This window comes from Puntigrus tetrazona, chromosome 13 (genome assembly GCF_018831695.1).
Source record: "Puntigrus tetrazona isolate hp1 chromosome 13, ASM1883169v1, whole genome shotgun sequence".
NCBI classification, from domain to species: Eukaryota; Metazoa; Chordata; class Actinopteri; order Cypriniformes; family Cyprinidae; genus Puntigrus; species Puntigrus tetrazona.
Window position 1 is genome coordinate 11,433,237 of NC_056711.1, and position 22,369 is coordinate 11,455,605.

At 37.6% G+C, this 22,369-nt stretch overlaps 1 protein-coding gene across 6 annotated transcripts in view; it reads left to right on the forward strand.

The window, feature by feature from the left end:
- The window catches only part of ptpn20 (protein tyrosine phosphatase non-receptor type 20), a 28,298-nt gene extending 6,823 nt beyond the window's left edge, over positions 1 to 21,475 (forward strand). For 2 of the 6 annotated variants that reach the window (XM_043254612.1, XM_043254611.1), the window contains 40 exons: positions 44 to 119; positions 207 to 360; positions 448 to 519; positions 674 to 848; positions 978 to 1,113; positions 1,778 to 1,916; positions 2,000 to 2,152; positions 2,306 to 2,491; positions 2,631 to 2,790; positions 2,958 to 3,201; positions 3,291 to 3,391; positions 3,604 to 3,681; positions 3,773 to 3,880; positions 3,962 to 4,078; positions 4,254 to 4,453; positions 4,553 to 4,654; positions 4,737 to 4,830; positions 5,600 to 5,685; positions 6,521 to 6,710; positions 7,212 to 7,417; positions 7,666 to 7,758; positions 7,836 to 8,278; positions 8,783 to 9,098; positions 9,287 to 9,457; positions 9,561 to 9,735; positions 9,834 to 10,044; positions 10,135 to 10,172; positions 10,917 to 11,000; positions 11,557 to 11,621; positions 12,477 to 12,638; positions 12,719 to 12,893; positions 13,591 to 13,676; positions 13,975 to 14,048; positions 14,562 to 14,710; positions 14,844 to 14,989; positions 15,152 to 15,242; positions 18,511 to 18,845; positions 19,584 to 19,799; positions 19,932 to 19,994; positions 20,177 to 21,475. In XM_043254612.1, the coding sequence (XP_043110547.1) occupies positions 44 to 119; positions 207 to 360; positions 448 to 519; positions 674 to 848; positions 978 to 1,113; positions 1,778 to 1,916; positions 2,000 to 2,152; positions 2,306 to 2,491; positions 2,631 to 2,790; positions 2,958 to 3,201; positions 3,291 to 3,391; positions 3,604 to 3,681; positions 3,773 to 3,880; positions 3,962 to 4,078; positions 4,254 to 4,453; positions 4,553 to 4,654; positions 4,737 to 4,830; positions 5,600 to 5,685; positions 6,521 to 6,710; positions 7,212 to 7,417; positions 7,666 to 7,758; positions 7,836 to 8,278; positions 8,783 to 9,098; positions 9,287 to 9,457; positions 9,561 to 9,735; positions 9,834 to 10,044; positions 10,135 to 10,172; positions 10,917 to 11,000; positions 11,557 to 11,621; positions 12,477 to 12,638; positions 12,719 to 12,893; positions 13,591 to 13,676; positions 13,975 to 14,048; positions 14,562 to 14,710; positions 14,844 to 14,989; positions 15,152 to 15,242; positions 18,511 to 18,845; positions 19,584 to 19,799; positions 19,932 to 19,994; positions 20,177 to 20,272 (5,966 nt within the window). In that variant the 3' untranslated portion in view covers positions 20,273 to 21,475. Of the gene's footprint in view, positions 1 to 43; positions 120 to 206; positions 361 to 447; positions 520 to 673; positions 849 to 977; positions 1,114 to 1,777; positions 1,917 to 1,999; positions 2,153 to 2,305; positions 2,492 to 2,630; positions 2,791 to 2,957; positions 3,202 to 3,290; positions 3,392 to 3,603; positions 3,682 to 3,772; positions 3,881 to 3,961; positions 4,079 to 4,253; positions 4,454 to 4,552; positions 4,655 to 4,736; positions 4,831 to 5,599; positions 5,686 to 6,520; positions 6,711 to 7,211; positions 7,418 to 7,665; positions 7,759 to 7,835; positions 8,279 to 8,782; positions 9,099 to 9,286; positions 9,458 to 9,560; positions 9,736 to 9,833; positions 10,045 to 10,134; positions 10,173 to 10,916; positions 11,001 to 11,196; positions 11,329 to 11,556; positions 11,622 to 12,476; positions 12,639 to 12,718; positions 12,894 to 13,590; positions 13,677 to 13,974; positions 14,049 to 14,307; positions 14,421 to 14,460; positions 14,711 to 14,843; positions 14,990 to 15,151; positions 15,243 to 18,510; positions 18,846 to 19,583; positions 19,800 to 19,931; positions 19,995 to 20,176 lie in introns of those variants that run through there. The other 4 variants (XM_043254613.1, XM_043254614.1, XM_043254615.1 and 1 more) reach the window with 4 other exon arrangements.
- Positions 21,476 to 22,369: the final 894 nt, after the last annotated feature.

Sequence of the window (22,369 nt, forward strand, 5' to 3'; positions counted from 1 at the left end):
CAGTAGCATTTCAGTATTTAGTCTAGCTGATTTTTTCCCCCAGGACATTCGCAACAACAGAAAACCTGGTCTCTCAGAAGTAGACCTAGTCAGACTACATCCTATCAGGGCTCAAACAGGTTAGTAATATTGTTATGCACCTCTAAATGTGTTATCAGGCTATTAGCTATTAGTGCTGTTAATGTCAATCTCTAATGCTATCCCAGAATTCCACTGGGGCTTCACCACAGACGAAGCACAAGTTGTTGGCTGTCACAAAGCACATGCCTCAACGTTCCCAAAAAGGGTGAAGCCCGACCTTCCAGTCCCTGTATCACTGTTAGTGAGTCTGTAGTCAGCCTCTCCCAAAGGAAAACTAAGGTAATGTGCTTAGCATCTGCGCTCTACAATAGTATGTTTGCTGCTTCCTATGTTGTTAATTGTGTGTTTCATTGTTTTAATTTGTAGAGTCTTGGACCTGAATTTACCAGGATGATTGATGAACCTCAAATAGTTTTAGAGCTGCCGGGATCTATAGTGGTAAACTGTTTTATTTTGTTGTTGTTGTTATTGTTTTTGTTGCATATATAATGCGTTTCAGTTTTAAGTGTTCAGCACTTTTGTGCAGCTTTATTGCACAAAGGTTGTCATTGTATATTTAGCTTCTTCTCCCCTTTTCTCTCGATCAATACAGTCAAAGAAAGGCAAGTCAGGCTTGTCTCAAAGGGAGGTAAACGTGATCATGCCAAATGAACAGTGTGTGGCAGTGAAATGTGACATCAAGTCCCGTGGGAGAGATGTCTTTGACATGGTCGTGGCACACGCTAACCTTGTGGAGCACTTTTACTTTGGCCTTGCCTTCATTGATGGTAATTCAGTCTTTATATATACAGTTGTGTGTTCTTGTGTGATTTTAATGACTGTAAATGGAACAATTGTTTGTAATGGACACTTTAATCTGCTTTACATAAGTTAATTAATTTTTTTTTCTCATTTAGATGGTGAATTTTTCTTTTTGGACCCTGAGACAAAAATTTCAAAGGTTGCCCCAGATTACTGGAAGAAAGTGGCTTCTGCAACATTTATGCTTTTTCTCCGTGTCAAATTTTTCCCTGATGACATCTCCTATATATTGTATGTGTTTTTCTACAGTCTTTGAGGTCATTCACACAGAAAATATTCCACTGTTCCATTGTTTTCATGCACTTGATGGGCCATTGTGCGTGCCATGATTTCACATCATTTGCAGTTACACGTGACAGACACTCTAAAGTAAAAAAAAAAAGTAAAGATCTGTGTCTCCAGGTCATTTTTTTCCATTCCTCTGCCATATTTTCTGTGTAAATGGAATTTTATGGTTTGCATTTGCATGACATTTAGATTAACCCCATGATATCAGAGTTTAATGGCTTTTAGTATGTCTGTCAGGTTTGAGGTCTATGTACTAGTGCACTTCAAAATGAAGTTAGTGCATTAATATTGCCTTTCAAAAGTTTGGGTTCAGTAATGGGTTCAGTAAATCAATACTTTTATTCAGCAAAGATGCTTTAAATTGTTCAAAATGAGAAAAGCATGTTTTAAAATGTATTAACATTGAAAGTGTGTTTAAAATAAAAAACAGCCATGCTAAAAATATGAGACATGAGATATTTCAAAAACATCTTACTGAATCATAACTTTTGGAAGTCTTTACCTTTCAGAAAAATAGCCAAAAATCTTCTCAAGTGATTTCATGGTCTTTAATGGGAGTTATGCCTAATTATGCTCACTGTTTGTTTTTGTTGAATTATTTTTAAAGGCATAGATTTACACGACACCAATACTATCTCCAGCTGAGGAGGGACGTTCTGGAGGACAGAGTGTACTGTACTGAGGAGACTGCATTGTTTCTTGCTGCATTAGCACTGCAGGCTGAGTTTGGAGATTATATGCCTGAAGTGAGTGAGATATTAATGAACATTTGAACTTTTGAACAGATCTAACTAGACAGTATGTTGATATATCAAACAAACTTTTTCAGGTTTATGGGAAGAACTATTTTCAAATGGAGCAGTACATCTCTAAGAGAGTCATAGAGAAAGTGGCCTTGCCCTGTTTAAGAGAGGAGTTGCCAAGGTTACATGCCAATAATGCCCACATGCTTCCAGAAGAGGCTGAGATGGAGTTTTTAAAGGTTCTTTCTTTTGACCTTCAGTTAGAGTCACTTATTTTAAAATTACTCTTGCTTACAAAACTAAACAAATCAATATAATAGTAGTTTTGCTCAGACATCTTGCTGTTTGATCAGAGTTTGTCAGCACCCCCTTTATGTTTCTTGCCTTTATAGATTGCTCAGCAGCTGCCAGAGTATGGAGTGCTGTTCCACAGAGTTGCCCGTGAAAGGAAACCTATTATTGGAGAGCTGGTTTTGGGAATTTGTGCCAAAGGAATTATGGTTTATGAAGTTAAGAACCATTCTCGTGTTTTAAGCCGCAAATTTCACTGGACAGAGACAGACAGTCTCTCAACAAGTGTGAGTTTGTTGTTTGTGTGATTTGTATTGCTTGTGTAGGTCCTTTTTTTGATACTCTGTGGAACCCAGTAACATCTGGATGCCAGTTCATGATGTTTTGGGACAAGGTTTTAATTAATCTCCATTCATTTTGTCATAGAGACGAAAATTTACCATTGAGTGCAGCCCGAGCGGGAAGAAGCACTCATTTGTGACAGAGAGCTCAAAGATAGCACAGTACCTCCTGAACCTCTGCTCAGCCCAGCACAAGTTTCACAGTGAGATGACCTCTCGTCAGCTGACCTACTGTTTAGCCTCAGGTGTGTAGAATTATCTCTATATATAGAGCAATATAAAGGTGATAATACTGTGTCCTTAAAATTGTTTTCATTACAAATTATATATTTATCTTTACCAACAAGCATTTTATGCTTTAGTGAACTCAAGAAAATGTAAAGTTAGTTATTTCTGTTATTATTCAATCTAGATGACAGCGTGGCAAAATACACATCAATATGCCGCGCTCGACACAATCAGATAAAGAGGCTATCCTGCTCGGAGATTGTGCTCAACAATATTGGTTTGAATGGATTACCGAATGACTCCATGAGCAAGTCTTGCGATGACCTGTCAGCAAAGATCGGAGTTCGGATTCAGCAACAAAATGAAGTAAATTACATTCCTGAACCAAGAACCCCAAGTGAACTAAAAGACCAGAGCGGAAGCAGCAGGTGTGTCAATCGATCTGCTCTGCCCATCATTCAAATCACAATTTCAATTGACATATCTCTCATATTGTGTTGATCTTTCTTGGCTGCAGCCCTCCAGAAACTTTCAGTCCTCCAGTCTATCGCATCATGTCCAATGTCTCTTTGCAAAAGCAAGACTCAGAGGTTCATTCCACCACTTCGTCTATAAGAGGTAAACAGTGAAGCTCTTTCTGGTTTTAATGATAAAATTTGACATTGACTTTTAAGGATTAGCTGATGTTATTAAGATATGCTGATGAAGGTCTATGATCTTATAAGAATTGATTATAATCAAACTTTCAACTTAATAATGCAACATAAAACAGGTGGTGGATATGCAGTATTTGATATATTTTTAAACAGTCTACTTTTATTTATTTTTAGTGGACACACCCACAAGGACAACCCCAGAGAGAGAAATCATCTGTGTTACTTTAAAGAAGGATCCAAAACTGGGTTTCTGTAAGCGAAAATGAACATGCATTGTTTATATAATGTTAAGTATTTGCAATGCTTTTGCGCCAAAATCCTGATGTATCACTTTGATGAAAAGGTTTTGTAATTGTCGGGGAGGACAACACAGGGAAGCTTGATTTGGGAATTTTCATAGCATCCATCGTTCCCGATGGGCCAGCTGATAGGGACGGCAGAATCAGACCCGGTAAAATCCTAAAAAAAGTTTCCTCTTTTATGCCAAAAAAAAAGAAATAAAAAATAAATATTTTCTTTTATTTGTGTTTAGGTGGTCGACTGATCTCTCTGAATAAGATCAGTCTAGAGGGGGTGACGTTTAATATAGCTGCTGCCATACTTCAGAGCAGCCCAGATGAAGTGGAGCTCATAGTGTCCCAACCCAAACGTATGTCTCAATATAATTCCATTCACTTTTATGAAATTAAGTGTACAAATTTTAATATTAAAACACTTCTATCCTATCGGTAAGACATAATGTTTTTGGGGTTTTCTGGCGATCATGGTACATTTAGTGGTAGGAATTACACATTTAAAATGTTTTATTTTTTTTTCCTGAGTAGAGGATCTCCGGGACAGTAAGACCTCACTGGCTACAAGCAATTTAGGGATGATGCTGGAAAGAGGCTTTGGCTCTCAAAGCACCCTGAGCGCAGAGTACAGGCCTGTAATGGAGGAGCTGGAAGAGACCCTCTCAAACATCATGGCTCCTAAAATGGGCAAAAGGCTGCACATACCCGTGGTGCGGATTCTGGATTTTCAGGTGTGATTTACAGTGAAGTAGCTTGTCCAGTTTATTAGAAAACATCTGACATGAACAAAAACGAACCAAAATATTTTTTTTATTGCTTATCCTGTACAGGATAGGATGTCTAATAATCCGTCGAGCTTCGGTTCAAAGCCAGGTGAAGTAATCTACATGGAGCTGAGAAAGATCAACAGCAGCTTGGGAATCAGTGTCGCTGTGAGTTTTTACTCTGTGTGGCGTTCATGTAATTTCTAAAATCTTAAAACATGGAGTATGTTACCATTTTAATGTTTTTTAGGGTGGAATTAACACTAATGTACATCATGGAGGAATCTACATCAAAAACGTAATCCAAGGAGGAGCGGCAGATCAAGATGGAAGGATACAGATAGGTTAAGATCCATCGTTATCAATTATAAAATATTTGGTTTAAAAATATCTTTTTGTCAGACTTTTCCTAGAATGATGTTATAAAGACCAAATTATTGCAAGAGGAAACAAATCTCACCATTATTCTCACCAAGACTTCAGTTATGCAATCAAAAATACAGTAAAACACTACAAATTGAAAAATATTATTACAATTTAAATGAATTGTTTTCTATTTAAACATAGTTTAAAATGTTATAATTTCAGTGATGGCAAAGCATATTTTTCAGCAGCAATTACTTTCAAAAATCATTCTAATATGTTAAATGTTAATATGTTTTTATCATTATTAATGCTAAAAGCAGTTGTGCTGCTAAATATTTTTGTGAAAACTGCAGTACTTTTTTAAAGATTCTTTAAAGAACATAAAGAATTTGAGAGTAACATTTCATTAAAATAGAAATATTTACGCACAGTACCACTTTATAAATATAAAATTCATTAATAGTAAAAGTATTGTCACTTTTGATCAGCTGAATGCATCTTGCTGAGTAAAGTATACATTTCTTTGAAAAATAAAGAACCTTAATGTCCATAAAATGTCGAATGGTAGTGGTTCAGTTTTTTTTGTGTGTGCTCTATGCATATTTGTCATCTCCTTGACGAACAACATAAACATGACTCAGATGTGTTCCTAACATGCTAATGGACATGAATATGCAACACTTTGACTGGTTGTGACGCATGATTGGTGTTGACAGCTCATTGAATTCCTGTATGTGTGTGTGACAGGTGACAGGCTGCTAGAGGTGGACGGCTGTAACCTGCGTGCTGTCACACACAGGCAGGCGGTAGAGTGCTTGAAGAGGACGGGGGAGGTAATGACATGTGTTTGCATTAATTCTGAACAACCGTTTATGTAACTGGATAAGATTGAGCACACAGTATAACAATCACGCTCATGTTTCGGAGGTTTTGAAGGACAGTTATATATCTATATATATCTTTTTTAAATAATTAATTTTTTTGTTATTTTCATTCGTTTTTACTTTTTTATATTTTTGTTTAACGTTAGTGTTTGTACTTTTAATCTTTCAAGTTATTTAACATTTTCCAGCATTTAAAATTTCTGTACAGGTTTAGGCTTATTAAAACATAAGAATTAAGTGAAGGCTTAAAAAAACTGGCAAGCATTTTGACATGTGAGTCAGTTCAGTAACAGAGCACTTGCATTAAGTTTAGGTTTTTGCGAACCGTTAAAGAGCAGTTACTTTCATTTAATCTTATCTGACATTTTGAGAAGTAACTGCTGTAAGACGTGAACTTCTGCACAAGGGCAAGTCAAAGGCCACGTATCTAAAGGGCCTGTGCTCCTCTCTTCAGCATGTCAGTTGCTTTAGGACAACAACATCATCAACCCTTGTGTCTTATGGGTTCTCAGGCAAGCAGAAAAGTAAGATCTAAAGTGACACACGGTTGTGAAAGCATATGTGTTGTTTGTTATTTTAGTCTGGGCTAATAAGATTTTCTGGGCTATGACGCTCATCATACTGACACACTATTACACTTAAGCTGACCAGCCATACGCACCAGTTAAGTAACAGGCCATGTATTAAGCAGACTAATGACGTGAGTATGTTCACTATAGGTGTGCAGCCTCTATGATAAATTAATAAGACATTAAGACTGCTATAATGATGGTTTAATTTTCAGGTGGTGAGCCTGGTTCTGGAACGAGAGCCTCCAGTGGTGCTGGATACTTACAGTGCCTCTTCCACGTTGGAGAGGCATAGATCTCCGTCACCCCTCAGTGCGCAAAGCACGCCCACCCCCCTGAGGAGAGATGTGACCATGGAAACGCCCTTGTCTGTCAGGGCCAAGGACTTCAGCTTTGTGTCAGATGGTGAGACGGGGATCAGAGAGGGGGAAAAAATACAACAAAACATTTCAAGTGAATCTGACAGCGACACTGTGCAAGCTGCTAGACGATTGTAACTCAAAGACCCAGCCAAATTTAGTTTGTCTGGAGGAACATTGTTTTTTTTTTGGATGTATACATTACATCATAATAACATTTTTGCACTGGCATATGTTTTGCTTCAGATTTGACAGTTAGAATCTATCTATAACACTCAACCTTGTGTCATTCTAAATCTTTATGATTTATTGTTTTCATCTGGTTGACACAGAAAGTGAAATTTTGAAAAATATCTTGGAGTACTTATTCACTTTTATTATATTAAAGAGTGGCCAGGGTATACTGTAGTTTTCACGGAAGGATTTATTTATTTATTTTACCTTTTTCATTTTTGGATGAACTGTACTTTAACTGATTTTTATGTGTGTGAGTCTAAACTGATTATAAACTACAAATTTGGAAAGTTCTGCTCTTTCTTTGTGGCAGAAAACATCCTGGAGGTGACGCTACAGAAGAGTCTCAGTAGCCTGGGGTTCAATTTCATCATATCTGAACTGGGTCCGGATGAGGGCAGCATGGTGCATATTAAGAGCCTTTCTTCTGGTCAGTCTGCAGGGGATTGTGGGCTTCTGAAAGAGGGAGACATAATCCTGGCTGTCAATGGAGAACCTGTCAGAGGCCTTTCCTATGAGGTAAAGGATATATTATTTATATTCCACATTCCAAGATCAGATACATCAAAGCAGAATGAGAGACAACTAACATAAGAAATTAGTGAGATTCAGTATTTGTATATCTGTATACAAATCTTTATCTGTACATTAACAATTGTTGATAAATTCACTGGTTACATCCTTGATGAGTATTAGAGAAAGAGATTAGAGAAAATATTGAAAATGCTAACTTTTTAGCACTATTATATATATTTCTATTACCACAGGAAATTCTACATCTCCTCCAAAAATCTCCTGAGATTAGGCTGTCAATCTGCAGACCTTTACAGGATGAACATACAGATATTGAGACCTCTCTGGTAACATCCTTTCTCTTCATGGCTGGCAACAACTCTAAAATTGACATTATTTCTTAAACTCACAATTTTTTTGACAGGGTCATGATACACTTCCAAACCGTGCACTGAGATCCAGGTCTCTAGATCTGCAGACGAGGACTGTTGCCCCAGACTTTAGTGAACTTCTCAAGAAGAGGGTGACAGAGGTGGGTCTAAAGAAAGACGTTTCCCCAGAGAAAGCCCAGGACATCCCACTGACCCAGGAGACACCAGATACTGAGCTGGTAGATACGACTATATTAGTCCCACCACCCCTACCTCCACGTCCATCTTCAGGCGAAGCTGGAGAACCAAAACCTCATGCCATAATAGGGGAGGGACATGAGAGCAAAGACCCACCCCCAACTCCTCCCCCAACACCAAGCACTCTTAAAGTGACAGCGGCCAACCAAGCACCAACTCCTGTAGGCCCTGAAACAGCCCATCAACAGGAGTCAAAAAATGATACCATCTCAACCAACCATGTGTTAGCTTGTACCAGGTAAAGGCTTTTTCATTACTATGTGATATCATCTATACAATATGTTCCTAACGTTAAATGTAAATGTGCCATTTACCAATGAATCAGTGCTTGAGATACAATACCATTCAAAAGTTTAGAGTCTGTAAGATGTTTTCAATGGTATTGTTATTGTATTGTTATCTCTTTGGCTCAGCATAGACGCATATAAAAAAAAAAAAAAAAACATACAATAAAACAGCAACACTGCAAAATGTCACTAGAATTTAAATTAACTTAAATTAGAATTTTTAATTAACTAAATGTTAATTTATTCTTGTCATTGCAAATCTGAAATTTTAGCAGCCATCACAGCATTTCAGCACCCATAAGTGTCAAATAACCCTTTAGGAATCATTCTATAATGCTTAGAATATGCTCTAATATGATCAGTTGTGTTGCTATGTATCTAATCAAACTCCTTTCGCTGCTTTATACAAGAAAATGGTCTTAAAAGACTAAAATATTAATTTCTTGTTTTCACAGTCATACAACTGAGGGTGTGGAAGAAAGCATGACAAGTTTCACAGCTAATGGACTGACCGTCATAGCCGATGAGGAATACTTGACCATCACCACCACAGCACCCTCTCCTCCAAGCAGCAGCATTGCTGTCTCCAATGAACTTTCCCCTCCACCGGCCCTTTCTCCATCACTGTTAAGCACACCTCCATCCTACCAGCAAGCTACTCAAGCATCATCACCAGTGAAACCTCCTACCCAGTTTACCATCCCCTCAGCCAGCAACAACAATGGCTGGGATGATGATGAAGAAGAGGAGGATGATGAAGATCCCAGAAGGGTAAAGTCTAATTGCTTTTTTTTATTGAAATTCTTTTTTTTATGTTTTTATTTTTTTCTGTGTAAGCGCCATTGAGAAGCTTGTTTTTTAAAGTAAAGCAGTTATTATTATTATTTAATTATTATTATTTAATGCTGGTGGACTAGCATCGCTTTGTTTGTTCACCATCTCTTTTCTTCTTCCTTCAGGATATGTTGAAGGAGTTCGAACTGACTGTCTCACTGACCAAATCATGGTGTGGCAGTTTTGGATTTACAATAACCAGGAGTAAACTGGACAGCTGCTTTTATGTCCAGGAGGTCTTGGATAATCCAGCCAAAGCAGATGGCAGACTCAGGGCAGGAGACAGGCTTGTCATGGTACAACATTTTTTATGCTTAAATATAGTTATGATCATCCCTTTCTGAAGATTTCGTAAGATTTAATTGTCAGTTATTTGAATTGGCAGTATCTCCTTTTCAGGTAAACGGCCACAATGTGACCAATGTGACAGATGATGTGGCTATTAGCATCCTCAGGTCCTCTTCTAAAAGATTGCACATGGTGCTGGGCAGAGCTGTTCAAAATCTTCTCCCTCCGCCACCTCCTGATACCCTCCAGGACATTGTCATTCCCAAGACTCTATCTGGACAATTGGGTGAGGAGATGCTTTTTGGCATATAGATGTATAATTATAAAATCATGATGCATGGATATATATATAAAATCATGATGCATTTGCATCTGTCTATGCAGGTATCAAGCTTACAGGAGGTATTGGCAGCAAGTGGCAGGGAATTTATGTCCAGGAGGTGGTGCCAAGCTCTCCTGCTAGTGAAGAGGGCAGCATTCAGCCCAATGACAAGATTGTTTATATATGTGGGAAGTGCACCCTGGGAATGACGCTGGAGGATGCTGTGAAAGTATGCGAAAGTGCCCCGCGCAAAGTTCGATTCAAAGCCATGAGGTGAGACCGGAGTTTAATTAGATTCAAACATTAATTAGTATCAGTTTTTGCCACTGTAAATAATCATGAAATGTTTGCTGTTTGTTTCAGAGATGATCAACCAGTGATACCAGTAGATAAATGGAATGGTATGTTTGAGTCGAATTTACTTGAATTACAGAAATAACTGGTTTATTCATGATCTATACAGAATAAGAGGTTGATGTTTATTTTTTCTACTTTGAGTGTGTGTGATTATATGGAGTTAAATATAGACTTTAACCTTCCCATGGGTCAGGTAATTGCTCTGTTTTTTTCTTGCTCTGGGCGTGTGAAGGCTCCCGCTGGGCTGCAGAGGGCAGTCAAGATTGTCGTGTTTCAGTCTAGTCTAAAGTGACAGAAATGAGGCAGAGAGCTGCTCCAGTGGTTTTCCAGAGCAGCCTAGGCTTTCATAGCACACTTCACTGAACATCATGTCATTTTAAGCAGAGTGTCAACTCTTATTAGACAGCATTACCCTGTGTCAGTCCTAAATAATATTTGATTATTTTGATTTCAATCTCTAGTTTTGAATTTTCTCTCTATTTAGCCATATTGATACGTACACTGGAATTAATACAGAAAAGGGTTTCACTTTATATTGATGATCCCTTATGAACATTCTGTTGACAATAAGTAACTTTGCAGGTAATAATCAGACAGTCTACTTATACTTTAGTGAAAGATAGTTGACATGTGCAAAGTCATTGATTGTCAACAGAAAAAGCAGTTCATACATAAATATATATTTTTAAAAAGTTAAAAATGCCTGTTCAAAATGCCATGATGCCAAGTGGTTGTGGTGGACTCATTTTGTTACTTCCTTTTTATTCTTTACCATTTGTATTCTTCAGGTTTGTTTGATTGGAAGGAGAAAAAAGTCTTCCCCCACCTAGAAGAGCCTGTGTCCCCTGACATGGAGGCGACTCCTACTGATGGTAAAGCCTTTGGTTTCCTGTGTCTCTGTTGTCTGGGAGTTGTGGCATTAGATCTGCGCTGACAGACATGGCATGTCCTGCTCAGAGGGCAGCGGGTGCAGGATTAATTATTAGCAAGGGACATGGCCTCCTCTGGCCGATCAAAGTGCTCTTTCGTTGTGTCTGACAAATAAAGGCCAGCTGATCTAGTGGGCATCCGGGTTGCTAGGAGATTGCTAGCCAGGAGGTCCGAAAGAGCTTAAAAAGGCGAGCATAGTTTACCTACAGTAGTGTGGAACAGGTCATCAACACATCTCCCCTGAAATGGCAGCAGAGGAGGGAGACAATCGTGAGTTTTGGAATAGTTTTAAATTGCTGTGAACTTGGTTCTCATTTGAAGAATAGGTTGTGATGTGATGCTTGGATTGATTTTGTGTTCATTAAATGTAATTTTGACATTTGTCATGAGTTTGATAAACCATTCAGTGTAAATGGTCCTGCTCAGTCAAAGAACTGCATCTGTTGTTTGAACAGTTTTTTTATGTTGGTATTGATCTTTCTCTCCTTTGTGTTACAGTTAAACCTGTCACTGACAGTGCCATGCAATTCAGGAAAAGGCTGTCTGTCACATCAGAGCAGGAGGTAATTGTCCCTCGGCCTTGTTTTAGGCTGATGACATAGGCTGTAACATGACTCTTGCTTTGTAATCTATGTCGTTCACCTCTAAGTACCTTTGTAAGCATAAGCAGCACTATTAATTCATTAATATTACACTATTCAAACAGCAATCATTGAAAACCATTTCTACAAAATGGGTGTAGATGCTTCTTCAGACAGCACTTCTTCAAATGCACTAATTTTCCCTCTTACTTCATTCTTCATAGTTACATTCAGTCTTAATACATTTAGCCATTGGTGACACTTACTTATTTACACCATATAGTAACTAATTTATCAGTTTTGAACACATTATATTCTATATCTTAAAAAGATACATTAAATTGATCAAAAGAGACATTACAGACATTTACAGCGTTACACAAGATTTCCATAGATCAGACAAATATAAACATTCTTTTCTTTTAAAAAAATTCCAGCAATGCAACTGTTTTAAACATAAATAATGGTAAAAGTTTTATGAGCATGAAATCCAGCATATTATAATGATTTCTAAAAGATGGCGTGACACTGAAGGCTATAGAAATGCCGGGAATAAATTATGTTGAATTTACAAATAAATTGCTATAATATTCCACAATTAATGCAGATTTGGTAAGAACAAGAGTCTTCTTTTAAAAAAAAATCCCCAAACTCTGGACCATGTTATGATAAATATTGACCCATCTGACCTGAACAAATTGATCTGATTTATTCAATTAAAAAATAAGTGTGAACAGTCAGTCCTAATGATAGCCAATTTTTTTGTGTGTGTGACAGTGTTTATACGGTCTTAGTGTTTAGTTTGCCTAAATGTTCCTGTTCCTCTCTTCTCTGTAGAGCTGTATTCTCCAGGTGGAGTTCACCAAGCCTGAGAAAGGTGGGCTGGGCTTTGCTCTGGTGGGCGGAGTTAATGGAAGCACACTGAGAGTGAAGGATATTTGTTGTGGGGGTGTGGCCGAGCAGGACGGTCGTCTCCGAGTGGGTGATATTCTTTTGGAGGTAAGAGCCATTCATTCCCGCAGTGATTTTTCATTGATAAACCATGTAGTAGGTATACCAAATCTGTGTATTTTGTGCAGGTGAATGGCATCATTGTATCAGGACTAAGCCACGGTAAAGTTGTGGATATCTTGCGGAAGGCAGAGGGCATGGTTCAGCTGACGGTATGTAGGGACATCCTGCCCATGTCAACCTGCTCTGGTTCCAGCTCCCCTGCTGAGGCCTCTCAGGAATTCAACACATCAAATTCTCCAGGTCAGCACGCCTGATACATGCCCACCCCACAATGTGGCTACCTCTCATCTGTTATGTTAGAGTGGCAGCATCATCATCATATCTCAACATATATCATTCATCTAAAAAATAAAGACTGGTGGATGAGTAAGTTTTTGTCAGTTCCTTTTTGCACAAAAGTAAATAAATATTGAGGACAAATTATGTAAACTACACTACCATTTATTAAGTTGATTTCAAAAATTTCTATTTCAAAAAATGCTGTTCTTTTTAAGCTTTCTATGCATTAAATAATCCAGAAAGAAAATAATCATAATTTTTTACAAAATACTGTGATTTCTGAAGGATCATATGACACTGAAGATTGGAATGTTTGCTGAAAGGTCAGCATTCCTCTCATAGGAAAAAATGCTACATTTTTAAATTGTTTTAGAATTTCACAACATAACAAAATTGAACAATTAGTAAGACATTTAATAATTAATAAGACATTTAGTGTGATTAATTATGATTTAGTATTTTTAAAATGTGATAAAAAAAAAAGGTATCACGTTTTGATTAGGTCAATTAATTTATTACTCTATAGTGGTAGACATCTACATTAACACAACCTTAAAACGCTATATTGTTCAAACACTAGTCCTAACATTTGTTAGAAACCAAGTTATTTGTTTTATTGTTTTAACTATCTTCTTCTGCTGTAACGCTTCCTTTGCAGATATTACAACACAAACAGAAACACAGGCGGATCATGTGTCTTTCCAAACCTCAGAATGTTCTGGTCTTAGAGGGGAATGTGAGCAGGTATATATATTTTTTCCCGTTTCGAATGAACTTGTAAATTACGCTACTGAGATGACGACTTTCTCCAGTGAACCGAAAGCCCTTCCCAGAACAGATTAGTAGACAAAGAGCTAATCTAATAAGTGACAAGTTCCAGCACCTAGGTTCACCATGAAATTAATTAGCACCGCCTCCAGTTTCTCTCAGAGGAAACTGCTGAAACTCAGATGACAGTGAGGGTGTCCCGAGCAGAGTTAACTCATCACCTGTCTCCTCTTTCTTTCTCTTTCTCCTTTTTCTGTCTATCTCTTGCCTGTAGGAAAGTCGAAACTGTACACCCACCTGTCAGAGGTGTTGTCCATCTCTGGGAGTCACAGACATGCTACAGGAAAGGTGAGTGTCACAGAATTTCTTTCTCACATTTTTGTCGATGTTGCCACTATATTACATTTGGAATCAAGAGTGCTGCAAGTGTATTGTACACTATAGGACCTAAACGGTTATACTGAATTAACTAAAGCTTCAAAAAAGTGTCAGTTTATTCATAAATCTGCAACGTGTTGTGACTGCTCATAAACCAGGTCATAAGGACTGAATTTCATTGCAGTTTTTGTTTTGTTTTGTTCTTGTTTTGTTTGTTTTTTTAACATAGCTCTCAAAAGGAATCGCCACAGGGAGGCACTAAAGAGTCATTAATGAAATACAGGCCCAATAATCACAGCTTCGGCTTCTAGTTAGGCTGGCCTGCAAGCCACACTTGTTATAGTACGTAGCACTTGCAATTAGCAGCTTTTTTACATTTTAGGTGGAAAAATCGCAGGAAAATCAGCCTTGCATGATAACAGGCCCCGGAACGTAGCAATGTGGTCAAGGTCTCTGCTCATTCCTGCCCCGTACCCCCTTCAGGACAGATCCTCAGAAGCAGCATCTAGAAAAATCTGCCATGAAAACAGAGCACAGCCAGTCAGACGGCTGGAGCAGTGAGGAAGAAGAGGATGGTGATGATGACGACAATGCTTCTCAGCCATCGCTTCCCGAGACTGTTGCTAATACAGGTAAATTAAATGATGTTACTTTTATATTTTTCACCATCTAAACAATGTAATTCTACAGTAATTCTCAAGCAATGTATTCTAGAAATCCTGTGTAGATCCTGAAATCACCTGAAAAGGACTTTATTATGTTAAGGTCGACCAATTGTGTCAGAAGAGGAGCTTGCTAGGCTTGCGGTGATATCTCCGTCTAAAAATGGGCAGTACTCTGGCTCCAGGGTCAAAGCCCTCATACAGGCCCTAGAACAGTTAGAAAAGCAAGATCTGATCAAAGAGTTTATGGTAAGTTCTTATTGTTCACATCAATACAAAAAATATATATATTTTATCACTTATCAATTTCTTGAAATATTTTCATAAATCTGTAGTTTATCTCTTTAATACTAATATAGTGTATTCAATACACATTAAAGAGTGTGAACATTTGTGGCTCTTTTTTAATAGGCTTTGGAGCATTTGAAGCCCTCTGACAACTGCCTGGTTGGAAAAGCACCTGAAAACCGGGAGAAGAACAGATACAGAGATATCCTGCCCTGTAAGTTCCTCTGCTTCTCCCATAATCCACCACAAACCCGGCTTCGGCTAGAATTTTTATTGCCGTTTTACAGTTTGTAAGCCTCAGTTCTCATAAAACAGATTTTTGGGTCTACATTTTCACACCACATGGACCACACACTGTACATTGCCAGGAAACGTCAATTTCTTAGAAAAAAAAGCAAAATGCAAGCAAAAATCACTGTAAATAAAAAATATGCATATTTTCCTGTAATGTTTGCAGGACATACATACAGTAGTTGTTTAAATGAATCTATAATTCTCCATCTGAACCTATTATTTTTATATTATTTATATTACTATTAACCTACACAGTTTTAATATGCAATTTATTACATGTAAATTATTTGTTTTGCTACTACTGAAAAATACTGTATTAACTAGTGCAGAGCAAAGGACATTTGGTTAGTTTTAGACAACAGCGAATGTGAGGAGAGGACTAACTCCTGTATACATTTACCTGTAAACAGTGGAACACATGACACGGCAATTAAATGAAATGTAACCAATCCCTGGTTATTTACTCCCAGGTCTATTACCAGTGCCGGGTATTAGATTACATTGCCGGTGTAGACGTCTATTTGACTCTGTATTTCACACTCTATCCACCACCTCTTTGTGGCTTTCCGGACCTCCTCACCCATGTGGTGCCATTTTCACACTGCAGCCACTGTTATCCTGTTAGTACCGATTCAGTTTTTGCTGGTGTGAAGTGTAAGCAGGTCAGAGGCTACGTGAGTCGTTGTTTGCCCTCGGTTTAAAACAAAACACAGGACGCTGCAAACGCTAAGTCAAACAGGAGATGTGTGATTCATAGATCTGCTTTCACTGTTAATGGGAAACATCCATTCATGTGCGGGGTCAGAACGAGTATGCAGAGAACGGGCTGTAGTTGTATTGAAGAGAGGGGGTCTCTGTACAGAATAGGCACAATACGGCGCTTCATGTGCTGGCGGGAGGCAGACTGGCCCTAGCCTGGCCTGGAGTGTTTGTTTATTATCACGGCAGCTCACTAGGCTTCTGTTCCCTGAATAAAGCGCCCGGGATTGAAAAGTGTGAGGCCCCTGGGACTTAACCACTGTTATTGCTGGAGGCAGTTCAAGGGCCGCAACCTTCTCCAGGAAGCCTGATGCCACCCATTGTGGAGGCCGCTCCGCACGAATTTACCTACTCCCAGTGACATACACTTCCTCTCACATATGCCCCCCTTGTTTATCTCCTTCCCTGTCAGTTTAATTTTTCAGCCCTTTTCCCCTTCTGAGCTGCTGAACATATTTTGCAAGTAGCCACCCCTAAAAGAGTTACAACAGCAATCCCTTTCATGTATATATATATATATATATATATATATATATATATATATATATATATATATATATATATATATATATATATAGGAGTTGTACAATGAAACTGAAACCTGGTTTTAGACCACAATAATTCATTGGTATGGTGTAGGATCTCCTTTTTTGGCCAATACAGCATCAATTTGTCTCGGGAATGACAGATACAAGTCCTGCACAGTGGTCAGAGGGATCTTGAGCCACATTCTACTTGCAGAATAGTGGCCATCTCAAACTCGCATGTCACCAATAATGTTATAGGCTTTGCATTATTTTAAGGAAAACTGCTATTACTCTGATAATTAAACCTTTACACTCTGCTCTTACTGGTGGAATGTGCACAAAATTGGCCACCAACATTATCCATGAAACTTCCAACACTAAATTGGCCAGTGTTTCAGTTTCATTGAATCATATATATATATATATATATATATATATATATATATATATATATATATATATATATATATATATATATGTGTGTATGTGTGTGTGTGTGTGTGTGTGTGTGTTTCTGTTGCTTACTGATTCTTGAGTAACAGGACAAAAAAATGTAAACTCACAAAAACCTGACTGATCTAATATGGTAAGAATTTGTTCAAGAAAAAAAAATTATTTGCATATATTTAAAGTCAAATGTTTGGGGTTGTAAGTTTTTTTAATCTATATATAAAAATTACAATGAACAAAATAATTATCTCTTATATTTGTCTATTATATTTTCTAAAATGTGATGGCAAAACTGGCTTTTCTGCAGCTATTACGCCAGTCTTCAGTGTCACATGATCCTTCATAAATCACTCTATAATAGAAATAAATAAAGAAATATTTGTAATGATTAATGTTAAAAACAAATTTGCTGCTTAATATTTTTGTGGAAACTGTGATTGTTTATAATATTAGCATTTATATTAAATAGATTGTTTTGTAACAATGTAAATTCTTAGCTGTCAATTATGATTAATCCATCTTTTCGGAATCAAAGTATTAAATTCTTCAAAAAAATAAAAATCTGATCTCAAAAGGTCAAACAGTATTGTCTGCTTTCTTTAGGTTTGAAGCACCTAACAAGTACCTAATAAGTAATAATGTAATTTTTAGTTTTAACTGAAATAAACAGTAATTATAATTACAAAATATGAGTGATCATTGCGTTGATTTAATTTCAGGGTATAAATGTTGTAAATTTAAATGTAATTTTAAATATTAATTTTAAGAATGCCAAGTAAAGTCTCAGTGTGCTACATGAACCAACAAACCACCATGAGAATACTCTAAAATATTCTTCTCACCGTGCTCCCCTGTGTTTTCTCCTTCAGGCTTTCCAGCCAGCATGACCTTGAGAGCTTGTTTCATTTATTTGGAGCTATTTGTTGTACCTCGGCACAATTTGTTCCTCCTCTATGGGGAAACCAAAAACGCTGCATTCTTGGTTTGCAGATTAATAACACTGTTGGCTAGCGAAGCCAACAACAGCAATCACCTCATTACAGGAATGCTGAGGCCTCGTATAAATCTCCTACCTGCGTTTCGAATAGAAATTTGTTTGTGGTTTGGGAAACATACATTTGATAGTAAATACACATGTGTTTTGTTTGTTTGCTTATGCATTTTAAATGAATCTGAAAAGATGTACCTTCTGGTTTTCATAATGAGCGCTCGATGCTTTACTTGGCCTGTGGGAATCGAGCCGTCATAGAAAGTTTAACTGTTGTTTTCTTATCTTATATTATGGCCTAATAACATGCATGCTTGTTTAAGCTCAAATGTACTAAAATCTTGGCTGAGGAACATACATTTATCATTACAGCAGAGGTAATTGCTCAGTTTTTCAAACTGTGTATGAAGATTAATTGATCACAATCTGAAATCCCCGTTTGTTTCAACTGTTTGAACGATCAGATGATAAGACGCGTGTTCCTGTCGGAGAGGATGAAGGCTACATCAATGCCAGCTATATTCGTATGAAGGTGGGCACAGAGGAGCTCTTCTACATCTCCTCTCAGGGGCCTTTGCCTGGCACTCAGGATAACTTCTGGCAGATGGTGTGGGAGAACAAGTCTGATGTTATCGCCATGATGACTCAGGAGGTGGAACGTGGCCGGGTAAAATGCCACAAGTACTGGCCCGAGAAGCTCGACGTTCCCAAAGAAACCAGCCGTTACCATCTCTACCTGGATAACTACCAGATGCTTGGCTATTTCCACATTAAGGTCATCAAGATGGTGGAAAAAGAGGTTAGGAGCATTTACCTGATGGAAATTTTCTCATTGTAACCTTTTCAGTGTAAAAGCCACCTTTTAAACATCACAGTCAGGCTATGATTTCAACATCCCTGAAGGAATAGTTCACCCAAAAATAACATTTTCAGGCAATTTACTCACCCTCGGGCCCTCCAAGATGTAGATGGGTTCCTTTTTTGGAACAGATTTGGGGAAATGTAGCATGACATCGTTTGCTCACCAGTGGATCCTCTGCAGTGAATGGGTGCCGTCAGAATGATAGCTCAGACAAAAACATCACAGTGATCTACAAGTATTCGAATCCAGTACATGAAGTGAAAAACTATGTGTTTTTAACAAATTGGATTTTTTTATTTTCAACATGTTATTATTAGTTATGGGCCAGTATTTTTGCCAGATGTGACTGTTTAATTAAAAAAAAACCTTAATGATGTGTTTCCTATAGCAGCTTTTTGCTTCACAAGTCATGAATTGACGGAATTGAGTTGTGTGGATTACTTGTGGATTTTGTAATTTATTTATCAGCTATCTGAACTCTGATGGCGTATTTAATGTTAATAATTAAAAAATATATTATTTTTAATGTATTTAAACATGTTTATAAATGTAAGTGTATTACATTTTTTAAATGTTTCAATAATTCTCTTGCAAACAAGATAGAAATGCTTGTCTCCCAAAGTATCGATTTACTGATGTGTTCAAAACTCATTATTGAATTTCGTACCTTTTCAGAGTGGAGACATTCACTTTGTGAAGCATTTAAAGTTCACCACATGGCCAGACCATGGCACACCACACTCCTCCGAGCAGCTGGTGCGCTTCATGCGCTACATGAGGGCTGTTCACGCTAAAGGGCCGATCATAGTCCACTGCAGTGCAGGCATTGGCCGATCTGGAGTCCTCATCTGCACTGACATCATCCTCAGCCTCATTGAGAAAGACCTAAGTGTGAGTATTTTAAACACGTATAGCATTAACACCCAACTTAAAGCAGTAGGTCACCCAAAAGTGAATTTTTGTGTTCATTTAAATAAACACTATGAGCAGCTGAATGTAGTGTATTTCTGTTTGCTGCCATAGATTAATGTGAGTGGCATAGTAAAGGAGATGAGACTCCAGCGGCACGGCATGATTCAGACCAAGGTGAGTATATCAGGATGTTCAGTAAAAATGCTTCCTTCAGGTGAATATATAAGTCAATGATGGGAAATTGACTAGTGCACATTTTGTTTGTTTGTTTTTTCATTATTTTGCATTATCCTTCTTCTCAATATATAGTATAGTTGTATCTGAACAGGTTTAGTCATTCTTCTCTCTGATTTCAGGAACAATACCTCTTTTGTTACAAAGTCTGGCTGGAAGTGTTACAAAGCATCTCACTACTTCATGATCACCACTGGCAAACAGAAACCTCTTCATGAACAAATCCTTACAGTCCTTAAAACAAGTGTTTTCCTCAGAAAGGCAACAATATATGCGTTTTTGAGTGGCAAATATGGTGATGTGTTGATTGTGTGTCTGATATAGTACGACCACTTCTTCTATTACTCGAATATTGAATATATCATTGGAAATATAGTAGATATTTTCATTAACTGTGCAATGTCCTTCTGTGATCTGATATATATTTTTGTACCATTTTGGCTTAAAAACATAGCCTTTCTGGACTTTTAGTCATTTTGCCTTGAACACATTTTTTTTTTAAAGACAAAAGTTATGCACATAAATTATTATTAAAATTAATTTAACTTATTTTCACATTTTCAACAGAAGTATTGTAGTATTGTACTGGTTTGATTTTGACAGTATTGCAGCGTCTGATTTTAGTAGCTGTGAGAGAGGCCATCTTCTTTTAAAATGCTTTTTACACTCAGAAGAACCAGCTGCTAGACAGATACTTTTTAGCAAAGTGCCTTTTAATTTCTCTATGTGGGCAGTTTACCGCTCATCTTTCTTTATCTGCACTCTTCTCGATTGAAACAAGCTGTTTTACCTCTTAGTTGACATTAGGTCAGAGCAGGAGGAATTAACCCAAAGAAATAGGATTGATGCTATGAGATTACAAACCACAGCCTTCTGATCTGTATGTATACCCTATGAGTGTCTGCCAGCAGCCGTAATCGCTTGGAAACCAGGATTTGTCTTTGGACGGCAGAGCACGTATCTGCTTACACATGTAATGGAGAAAGAACGCTTGCAGTAAACCTTCTGAAGACATTGGTCTCACAATATTAAGTAACAAATGTGTGACTGGGTTGGAAAAGCTAATGGACCAATATTCTGTGATACTGTAGTACTTCTCACTGTTTAGCTTGATGCAAAGTGACAACAGCACAATAATTTTCAGCACACTAATGTCTTAAAAATTATGTTTATTATAGACTATCAGAGCACATTCGAGCTTTTAAAATGGGCAAATCTTCCCATTTGATCTGTAGACATGTATTTATTTGCATTAATTTTCCACAGGCTGTGTAAAAGGTGATCAAACTACTATATTGCTGTATTACATTATTAACCTTGTACTTTAATGGAAAGCTCAATTATAAGCTATAGCAATGAGATGTATCGAAATGTATTACTCTTCCTATAGCCGTTTTACAAATAAAAACACTATATGTGTATTTCATGTGTTTCGTGTGTATTTAAGTTGGAAACTTGGAATGATGTTTTTCGCAGACAAAATACCATACTAAAATAACCTTGCACTGCAGAGATGCAATGGTACCACTTCATATGAATTAGCCACCAGTTCAAACAATCTGATTACAGAACTAATCGTTCCTATGAGCCTGAATCAGGATTGGAAAATGTTAAATTCCTTTATATTTGCTGTCAGCCAATTTAATAACAAAGAACTACAACACTAGAATATTGAATCCTACGTAGTATGTCAGCACATCTCAGCTTTTCTTCCTGCACTTGATCTGTACACATCCTGAGGTTTCCAGATGTCATTGCGGCCACGCTGTGGATGATAAATTTCAGTAGGAGAAACAAAAACAGAGACTTTACAGCCAAAGCCATGGCACACGGGGCAGAGTGTTCCCACTCTGCTTTTACTGCAGAATAAATACCGCCTCTCACATGGGTTTCAGTGACAGCATGGAAAGCCTTTTGACCTCGCAAAAGACGAGGAAAGCCTTCAAAGCCAAACATTTGTGCGAAAACAGTCTGATTACAGTTTTCCTGTTCCAGGCCTTGTTGGTATTGTGAACTATATAGCACCCGCCTCTAGAGCTGTCTTCAACTTTTGGTAAAGTGCTAAACCACAAATGGGTGGTAATTTCACATCAGGTGGGATGTTCCCTATTATTATTATTAATTGAACAATCACTCTTTGCTAAGAAGCTACCTTTATGTGTTGGAAATGAAACACTCTTCTCCTAGCTGATGTGATTTTAGGCATGTTTTGCAATAATAAGGAACCATCTGGATTTCATTATTGCTTCTGTTTTCTTCGTGTTCTCCAAATGTTTCCAATTAGTAAAGACCAACAATGCCACTGTTGCCTCATA